Below are 10,296 nucleotides of genomic sequence, written 5' to 3'. Positions count from 1 at the left end.
CTAGAACTGATGATAGATACTGAGGGAAGCATACTTTCATGCAAATATTATGCAAGGTATCTACTAATATTATTTATATGTTTAGCTGACACACTCGCAGTATGCACATATCTACGAATAACATCCAAGGTAATACAGCTCAATTGATCAGCAATTTAATGTACTAGCTAAACCATTTGACATGTTGATTAGAAAAGAAAACAGTAGTCAGTGTTGATTGAAAGAAATAGTATGTAGTCAGCAGTATAGCAACACTAAAGATAACCTCAAGGCTTGGACAGATAACCTCTAGGAAATAGATAAATATCCCTGTAAGCTGAGATGAATTTGATCCAAAACTAAAGATCTGACAGATAACCTCAAGGCTTGGACAGGGGTTCCATTTCACTGACAAGGGTACAACAACAAGTATTTGAAGGGTACATTAATATGAACTTAGCAAATACAAGACACTATGACAAAGAAATATCTAGACGTGAAGTTACATATGTATTTTCACTCAAAATCAGTAGGTAAACCAGATCAAAGCACTGAGTAGGTAAACCAGATCAAATCTGTACACTACTGAAGTTGATTGCACTGAGTAGCTATGCATAAGCACTGTCAAATGCAGCACGAGATGATTAAAACCTAAATTACCTCAAATCCACAACAAATTACCTCAAATTAGAGGACGCAACAACCAGATCAAACCACAAATAGTAAGAGCAAAGTGCAATCAGGGAGGAGATGCACGAACCCTAGAGACGAAGTGCAATCAGGGACGGTGGCGAGGTAGACGGGGGCGTCGAAGGAGGGGTGGCGGAGGAGGTAGACGTCGCCTTCTTCGTGGAGGAGGGGGCGACGGAGGAGGAAGATGGGGAGGCGGAGGAGCGGCTGGCAGCGCCGAGTGAGCGGATCTGAACGGCGGCGAGCTTTCAGTCGGGGAAGGGAAGACGAAGGAGGTGCAGCGCGGCGGAGGAGGGGGCGCTGGAGGAGGCGGCACCGGGGGAGGGCGTCGGAGGAGGCTGCGGAGGAGTGGGCGCCGGGGGAGGGCACCAGAGGAGGGGGCGCGGCGTCGGGATGAAGGGGAGTCGGGAAAGGGAGGCGGCACGGCGTCGGGGAAGGGAGGCGTGTTGGGATGGAATCGATTTCTTCGTTTTAGATCCGGAATGTGTCGCAGGTAAGGAAATCAGCTCGTGGAAATTGCTGGAAAGACGATTTCCAATTCCATGCGGAGCCAAACAGGTCGGTCTAGGAAAACAATTCCAATTCAGCCCAATTCCTGCTAAACAAACGGGCCCTGACGGTAATGTTTCGGAATCTTTAAAAAATATGCTCGACGTATGTTGCAATCGTCAATTATCGGTTTTGTAATTACTATTTCTAATTGTATGAAATATAGTGTTCATGTTGCGGTAGGAATTTTCTATCCCAAGTCGAACGACGTAGTTATTTTTTCGTATATTTTGCAATGTTACAACTATATATTTTCTATGTTACAAATATTTTATTTTTATGTTGTAACGGAATGTCGGATAGGAAAATTCCTATCGAATACCCGGACGCTAGCAATGCCGTTCCTTTCTACGACATAGCCTTCCTGATAGAAAATGACGATTCCTACAGGCCCGGTAGATGTGGGTCTCACCTTTCGGTGATCACGACACCCCCTACATGAACCGCTTCCATCAGCAAATTAAGTAAAGCTAGAGGATGGGGAACAAATCATCTGCTATATAACTGCAGACAGCTGAGTTATACTGTCGTGTGGGCCTCCTGGCGATCAGACCCACACGGCAGTGGTTAAGTTTCATCCGAGGTTGGGGCCGGATCCACGTACAGCTCGGCAACGGCAACGGCTCCTCCGGCTTCCTAGCCATTTGCTGGTTTGTTACGAAAAAGGGTTAGGGTTTATCATGTGAGAAATGGTCGGCGCGAGATAAGAGTAGTGTGAGGTAAGCAGTCATGCACAAGGTTTTTCATCACCAAATAAGTTCCACCTGCAGTGGCTGAAGAAGAGCCCTTTAGAATTTTGATGGCATTGTGGCAGAGGATCGGAGTCAGGACACCAAGTGAGTTGATAAAAGACCCCCATCTCCAGCAGCCCCGATCCCACCGTAGCCAATCCATTCGTTTTGCTACTGCACATCCCTTCACCTTTGTCCATGTACAAGGAACGTCATTCGATGCACCGTCCACTGCATATCTGATCATCGCCTTTGGGACGCATCCCGAATCCAAAACTCATCTTCCTTCAGGTTGAGGCTAGGGGCCATATAGTCAAGGGTCGCTTGAAAATCACAAATTTGGAGGTATGGTACAATTTGTTTCATTTTAGAGCGATCATTGCAATTCGTTGTACAGCCCTAGCCAACAATCTGGGACACACCTCAAATCCAAAATCCCTCTTCCTTTCATATTTGAAGTGGAGATGTGTGCATGGAAATTGTAAGTTAGGATGTTGGTATGATTCGTTTCTTCTTCGCATGTTTAACATGTGTGTGTGTTGGTCGTTGGTGTCGCACCAAGGACAATCACCATCGTCGTGGTCCAGGTCCTTAAGAGAGCTAGACACCTTCAATTATAGATAGATGTACACAAGGGGTTTGGAAAATAAAATGGTTGCGGAAATAAAATGCTGCTCGCACCGGCGGTAAGTCTACTCACACTGCATGCAGCTAGTGGGTGGTAAGTGAATATCTGAACATTCGCTGCCATACATGGCAAAGCAACAATCACACACGTAATTTTGGCCAATAGACCTTGATTAATGTACACAATCTAGATGCATGCTCGTTCGGTTTTTATGGTGCTACTACATGGTTAGCACCGATAGAGATTCCATCACAGCGCATCAGTTCTAGCTTTAAAACGGCAAATACAATAGTACCAACGATCCCATTTGCCTTACATTAATTTGACGAGTACATTTAGGTGGTGTTTGGTTGGGCAAAATGTAACGTAATCGGATTACGGATGGTAATGAATCACGTTACAGTTGTTTGTTTTCACCCATCCATAATCGGTTAACGTTGTAATCAAATTCTCATGCTATACGAGCCTCTTACCACCCCTTCCCTCCGTAATCAGAAAACAGAAGAAGCATGCTATTTGATTACGTTACCGCAGTAGAACCAAACAAAGAGTTTAGTCGCACATTTCATAGTTGAAAGGACTACGATCCATTTCATTTGCATTTACATTACCATACTACGAACCAAACACCGTCTTAGCACTGAAGACGATAGCTGCTGATCACTCTTTAGCCTCCGGCCTTCCAATCTCACACACCTCACGGAGCATCAGCTCTAGGCTTTCAAACGACGACCCGCCCGTCTCCATAGCGGCTCTAGCCGAGGTTGCGAGCTCACTCGCTTTGGCGGCCGCACATTTCCCTCCCTCTCCCAGGATCAACTCTCTAGCCAACGTTTGCACATCTTCGCTCGGAACCAGCTCGCTTCCAGGGCCACCGTCCCCCATTTTCGACGGCCAAATTCTGATTCCGACTTTGAGCACATCGACAACGAATTTTGCGTTTAGCTTCTGCTCTGCCGCCATTGGATACGCGAGGATGGGGACACCCATGCTGATGCTCTCCATCACCGAGTTCCACCCGCAATGACTGAAAAAGCCTTTGATAGCTTTATGGCTCAAAACACCGAGCTGGTTGATAAAATATTTCACCACTTTACCTCTGTCACCGAACCTGCCTTGGAATGGCTCGTCTTGACCGAACCACTTCGATCGAACCACCCATATGAAGTCCAGATCCGACCGGTCCAAGCCAATTGCGATCTCCTCAAGTTGTGACCGGCTCAGGTCAGCCTGCGAACCGAATGCCACGTATAGAACCGGGCGGTTCATCGCGAGCCTTGAGTCAAGCCAGGCGGCTATATCTGAATCCAAGGTCCGGACCGGTTCGCCGGCAAGGCAGAGCGGACCGACCGGCCACATCTTGTTGAGCGGCATCTCACGGTTCCACTTGTCTATGTAGAATGACTCGAGCTCATGGAAGGAATTGAGGATACTGCCCCGGCTCGAGCCCATGGCCCTGCCGCTCTCGCAGATGAAATCCCAGTGAGGGCCGGCCGGCTCCGGGTCGTCGAAGGGCGGGCTCAGGTCCGCCTTGGTGAACCGGAGCCCCGGAAAGCCGTCGACCTCGAACGGCTCCGACGGCGAGCTCACACGCGCGTGTGGCTTCTGCGCCAGGACGGCCATCGGGACGCAGGAGGCGAAGGCTCCCATGCCGAGCGAGACGAGCCGCGGTACGCCGAGTTCGTCGGCGGTGTCCTTGGCCCACGGGAGGAACCCGTCGTGGACGAGCAGGTCCGGCCGAGGGTCCAGCGCCGCCAGTGCGTCCCCAAACGCCGGTCGGAGCGCGGCGGAGGCGGAGACGACGTCGAGGAAGCTGGACGCGGAAGGGAGGTCCTCCATGCTCTGCGGGCCTGCCGCCGAGGAGGGGAACGGCAGCTCGACGACGGCGGCCGCGCGGGGGGCGCCGGTGCGGATGAAGGGCGCGTCGCGCGGTGTGGCGAGGAAGGTGACGGCCGACGCGAGGCCCCGGCAGAGGAGGAGGCGGGTCAGGTGGAGGAGCGGCATGGCGTGGCCCTTGGCCATGAAGGGGAGCATGACCACGTGACGGAGCACCGGGGGCGGCGAGGAGGAGGCCATGGGCATGGACATACAGCTAGCTGCTAGCAAAGTGGCGAGCTGCGCGTGCACCGTGCCGGTCGAGCCGTGCAAGTGCGTGCGGTGCCGGGCTGGTGTCTTATGCGAATTTATTGCTGTAGCGTGTGGTGACCGGTGAATGGTGATCGTAATATCATGTACTCGCACGCATCATCAAAGCTAGCTAGAAGTTTCTCTCCAAAGCTGCTAGTGGCCAGCTGTCTACGATTGTTTTGACGGTGTGGTTATTAGCTGGTATCGAATTGCTTTTTTTTGTTTTGGAACATTTCGTGTAGGGTCTGCCTGCTCCGTCCGTCCAAAAAAACAATTCAACCCTCGCTTCTCGAGTAGTATAAAACTATATTATATGATTAGTTTATTAATATTTATTTTGTACCTCGAATACTTCTAGGCAGGCAAGAGTTGCATTTTTTTTACGTAGAGAGTAGCTTGTTGTACTCGGTGTTGACTGCTTTTGTTTTGGAATCTTTTCGGGTGGAGAGATATGCATAGGATTTCCTCTAGCATTGGAGCAGCTCCAGTGGCAGCAGTGGAGCTCATGTCGGGGAGAGGATAAGGGGTTATTTGGATACGAGATGCTAAACTTTAACAGTGTCACATCGGATGTTCGGATACTAATTAGGAGGACTAAACATGAGCTAATTATAAAACTAATTGCAGAACCTTGTGCTAATTCGCAAGACGAATCTATTAAGCCTAATTAATCCATCATTAGCAAATGGTTACTGTAGCACCACATTATCAAATTATGGACTAATTAGGCTTAATAGATTCGTCTCGCGAATTATACTCCATCTGTGCAATTAGTTTTGTAATTAGCTTATATTTAGTACTCCTAATTAGCATCCAAACATCCGACGTGATAGGTGTTAAACTTTAATAGGGTGTTCCCAAACACCCCCTAATAGTAGAGGCTAGCAGCAATCCTATCCTTCCCGGGAAGCGGGAAGCGCTGCAGTTGGGCTGTGAGGCTAATCCCAATGAGGATTTCATAGAGGTTTCATGCACATTAAATACAGTGACACATCAGCATATGTGATGACATGGCATGATAGTTATGAAGTGAGAGAGGGAAGTAGTTTCATCAGGATGAAACTGTGTATACACTATTTCCAAGACTATGAAACTTGCATTGGGAGCTATAGAGTTTCATTTCATCTAACCATATCCAATCACATGCCTCACAATTAAATGTCATGGTCATCCTATGAAATCGTGAAATGAAACTATGCATTGGGACTCTCTGTTTCATTCATGAGAATACACCTCATGGGATGATGTGGCATCCTTGGAAACAGTGTGATGAAACCTTGCACTGGGACTAGCCTGAGTGACCCGAAGCTGCAAAACTCTACTCCCTCTGTCCGGTAATTTAGGGGTGTTTGAGAGGAGGAGGTTAAATTTTAGTCCCGTCACATCGAATGTTTGGACACTAATTAGGAGTATTAAACCTAGACTAATTACAAAACTAATTACACAACCCCTAGACTAAATCAGAGACGAATCTATTAAGCCTAATTAGTCCATGATTTGACAATATGGTGCTACCGTAACCATTCACTAATGATGGATTAATTAGGCTTAATAGATTCGTCTCGCGATTTAGCCTAGGGGTTCTGCAATTAGTTTTGTAATTAGCTTATGTTTAGTCCTCCTAATTAGTATCCGAACATCCGCTATGACAGGGCTAAAGTTTAGCCCCTGGTATCCAAACGCCCCCTTAGCTCCTTGGCCTTGTCCGAGAAAGAATGCAGTCTAGGCCTTGTTTAGTTGCCCTACTTTGAACAACCAAAATTACTGTAGCGCAATTGTAGCATTTCGTTTATATTTATGAATTATTATCCAAATATTGACTAATTAGGCTCAAAAAATTCGTCTCGCAAAGTACAACAAAACTGTGCAATTAGTTTTTGATTTCGTCTACATTGAGTACTCCATGCATGTACCGCAAGTTTGATGTGATGAGGAATCTTCTTTTTGCATAGTGCCAAGTTGTTGGAATTTTAGGTGGAACTGTTGTACCGCAAGTTTGATGTGATGGGGAGCCTTCTTTTCGCATAGTGCCAAGTTGTTGGAATTTTGGGTGGAACTGTTCCAAAATTCCAACAACTTGGCACTATGCGAAAAGAAGACTCCCCATCACATTAAACTTGCGGTACATGCATGGAGTACTCAATGTATACGAAATCAAAAACTAATTGCACAGTTTTGTTGTACTTTGCTAGACGAATCTTTTGAGCCTAATTAATTAATATTTGAATAATAATTCACAAATACAAACGAAATGCTACTGTTGCACATTTATGGCAAAATGTAAACTTTGCCACTCCCAATTTGGAAACTAAGGCTATCCGCACTCATCGACCTTTATTTCCATCTCTTAAAAAGAATTTTCTATCATAGTCATCAAGATTCTCTACTCTATACTTATTTATTCCGCACCCGTTTATCTCTATTCCATACTTTATCCCACTATTCTATATTTTATTCCCCTCCGTTTCTCTCTCTCCCCAGCTCTCTCTTTCTCCTTTTAGCGTTGCCCCGCTGAAACGGGTAGCGTTCCGCATGCAGGCGCGCGGTGCAGCGCATGCAGGTCCCACGCGCGCATGCAGGCGCACATGCAGTGCTGCGGTGCGGTCAGCCTAAACAAGGCCTAACAGGGCCCTAGACTTGTAGGCGCATAGGTAGCCAACCAGTGGTCGTTCTTTTCACGTACGGCCACAGCTGCATGCGTCTTCTCAGCCACACACACCTTCTCTCCGCCCACCTTCTGATTGACATCGATCCTCGTGTACTGATAGTGCTCCTGCCAAAGTTTGCCAATGGAATAAAGCAGGGACATGCATGTAATTTCGCTCGCTCCTAATCTGGCCTCGGGAACGTAGAATTGCATTCTTCACGGACGGAGGAGGTGTCCTGAATCCTCTACAGTAACTGCAGAAGAACTGAGCTACTGCCACGTGGGCCTGGTGGCCATCAGGGCCACACGGTAGTGATCTAGTCTTTCTGTAGTTACTGCAGAGGAGACTCGTCCCCTTCCTGAGCCTCCTTGACACAAAGGCACCCATAGCACGCACGCATGCAGCAAGCCGCATTGGGCTTGTGCTACCTCGCCACGCTACGCTATCTAGCGAGCCGAGGGGTGGACGATGCTCTCCTGCAGTAAAGGCAGAGGATTGGGGACATCCGGCGGTCAGCACGCAGCACTGTCCTTGCGTTATGCTTGGTGCTCACGAACGAGCACGAGCTCAGGCCGTCAGATGGGTACGTCCCCTTCCTTCAAGGTAACCTGAGCAAAAAAGTCCGACCCGAGGCCCGACAGGGTAAGGCATACCCTGTTAAAATTTAACATATGTTACATCGAATGTTTGGATGCTAGTTAGGAGGATTAAACATGAGCTAATTATAAAACTAATTGCACAGATGGAGTCTAATTCGCGAGATGAATCTATTAAGCCTAATTAGTCCATGATTTGACAATGTGGTGCTACAGTAACTATTTGCTAATGATGGATTAATTAGGTTTAATAGATTCATCTCGCGAATTAGCATAAGGGTTCTGCAATTAGTTTTATAACTAGCTCATGTTTAGTCTTCCTAATTAGCATTCGAACATCTGATGCGACACTACTAAAGTTTAGCATCTAGTATCCAAACACCCCATAAGCCTTGCTCGTCACTCATTTGTGGCCGGGCGTGTTGGTGTTTTATATCTTGCAACCTACCGAGGGGTATCCCGAGGTATTAGATTGGTTGGTGGGGATCGCTGGACCTGGAACTTAATGGTAAAAGTGAGGACACAAGACATGGATTTATACAGGTTCAAGCCACCAGAGTAGCGTAATACCCTACATTTTGTGGGTGTTGTATATTGCGTCCTGCGCTTGGGTGTGATTTGGTGTTCTTAGTTCAGGATACCGATCTAGGTACCACTGCTCTCCTTTATATACTCCAGGGGGCAAGATTACTGTTCGGTTACAAGGTATGAGTCATAATAGGATTACAAGGTATGAGTCCTAATAGGATTACAAGAGATTTCTACTAGGAGTCCGTTTTCTTCATTCCTTGCGGGTACTGGGGATGTATCTCCGACAGGACGTGGCATTGATTTTGAAGGCCGAAAAAAATGGGCCGATCTGAACTCGGTCCGAACAATAAAATGAATTATATTTACATTGGAAATTGATGGGTGGCCCGACTCGAGGTCGAGCCTGGCTCGAAATGGGCCCGATTTTATTAGCTCCATAGAGTTAATGGGTGGACTTAGGCAAAGATTTTAGGCTAAAAATGTGAGTTTTTTTTAGCCCGGTGTGGCCTGAGCCCAGCCCGATCGATAGTTTGCTCAGCTCTACTTTAAGGTATTGGAACCGGTTTCGTGAGAGGCAGCCAGCGAGCACTGACTAAGGTTATGGGGATCCTACGATGGCATCATATCCAAACGATCCGAATCCCATAGAATTGTAATTTTATAGGATCATGATTGAGTTTCTATAGGATCCTATGAAATTTATAGGATTCTAATCTTAACAAAAAAAATTTAATGATGTCTATAGTTGTTGGCGCTAGAAATCAGCCGATTGAATCTCTAGCGTCGGACACACGATCCGGGAGAATCTGCTTAACTCCTGTTTGGGTAATCACCCTGGTGCGGTTCGCGCGGCGTGCCAGCCAATCTGACCTGTTGATTGGCAAGGAAAGAAACGTGTCAGATCCCAGAGGTTGCGATCGGCTAAGGTTCCGATCTCGAGGAAGCTTATCAGCGAATCGACCGATTTGCTATAATAAAGAAATCGGCTATAATACAGCCGATTACCAGGTAACGTTGGTGAAGAACACTGCTAGAGTAAACTAAACAACGCTACAATAGCAACACTAGGAACAGATCTAATTGGCTATGCAAAAAGCGGTAGATTAAGCAATAAAATATAAGTAAGCCGAAAGTTCTAATTCCAAGCCGGATAACTGGTGATAAAACTAGAACAACATGTAAAACCTAGAATTCTAGTGAATATCGATAACTGATGAATAAATCTAAACGAAACGACAACGATGTGCCCGAAGTTAAAACTTAGATATTACTCGATAAAGGGAACTTACAGAATCGGCCGGAGATCAAGTTGATGTAGCCCCGCCAACCCGTACGAACTCGTGAAAAGAAGAAAAGTACTGACGAAGTCGTCAACTCGAAAGTAAAGTGCGAGGAAATAGTAGATTGTTGTATTGATTTGATGATGATTACAGATCTCTAAAGATGTATAGCCTGTTACAACCAATCTCTTAACCGACTAGGACTCTATCTCTAAGTTTAAACGAAAACGAATATTTACAAGCATACCTCGTATCGGAGTTGGTCATCGTGCTCCTATGGGCCGATCTCCTTTTTATCTTCATAATCCACTTTAAGCCCATATTGGCCCAACTGCTCCAGCCTCCTAATCGGCCGATCTCCACCAACTCCGTCCGCCGAAATACTGCAGCACCAATCGGCCGATCTCCAACTGTAGCACCAATCGGCCGATTCCCAATCGTGACCTTCTTGCCTCGCCGCATCAGCCAATTCTCTCCCTTCTTGACGCCGATTCCATATGTGTCAAAATCTGGCATCAACACATGCCCCCCAGTTTC

General features: G+C 46.8%; 1 protein-coding gene across 1 annotated transcript; it reads right to left on the bottom strand.

Moving 5' to 3' along the window:
• Positions 1 to 3,071: 3,071 nt before the first annotated feature.
• On the bottom strand, positions 3,072 to 4,788 carry LOC117851373 (UDP-glycosyltransferase 90A1). The gene has a single exon (XM_034733180.2). The coding sequence runs from the start codon at positions 4,663 to 4,665 to the stop codon at positions 3,238 to 3,240; it is 1,428 nt and encodes a 475-aa protein (XP_034589071.1). The 5' UTR covers positions 4,666 to 4,788; the 3' UTR covers positions 3,072 to 3,237.
• Positions 4,789 to 10,296: the final 5,508 nt, after the last annotated feature.

The sequence above is a fragment of the Setaria viridis genome, chromosome 4 (genome assembly GCF_005286985.2).
Source record: "Setaria viridis chromosome 4, Setaria_viridis_v4.0, whole genome shotgun sequence".
Taxonomy (NCBI): Eukaryota; Viridiplantae; Streptophyta; class Magnoliopsida; order Poales; family Poaceae; genus Setaria; species Setaria viridis.
Note: the sequence above shows the minus strand (reverse complement) of the source record. Positions and strands in the feature narration are given on the sequence as shown.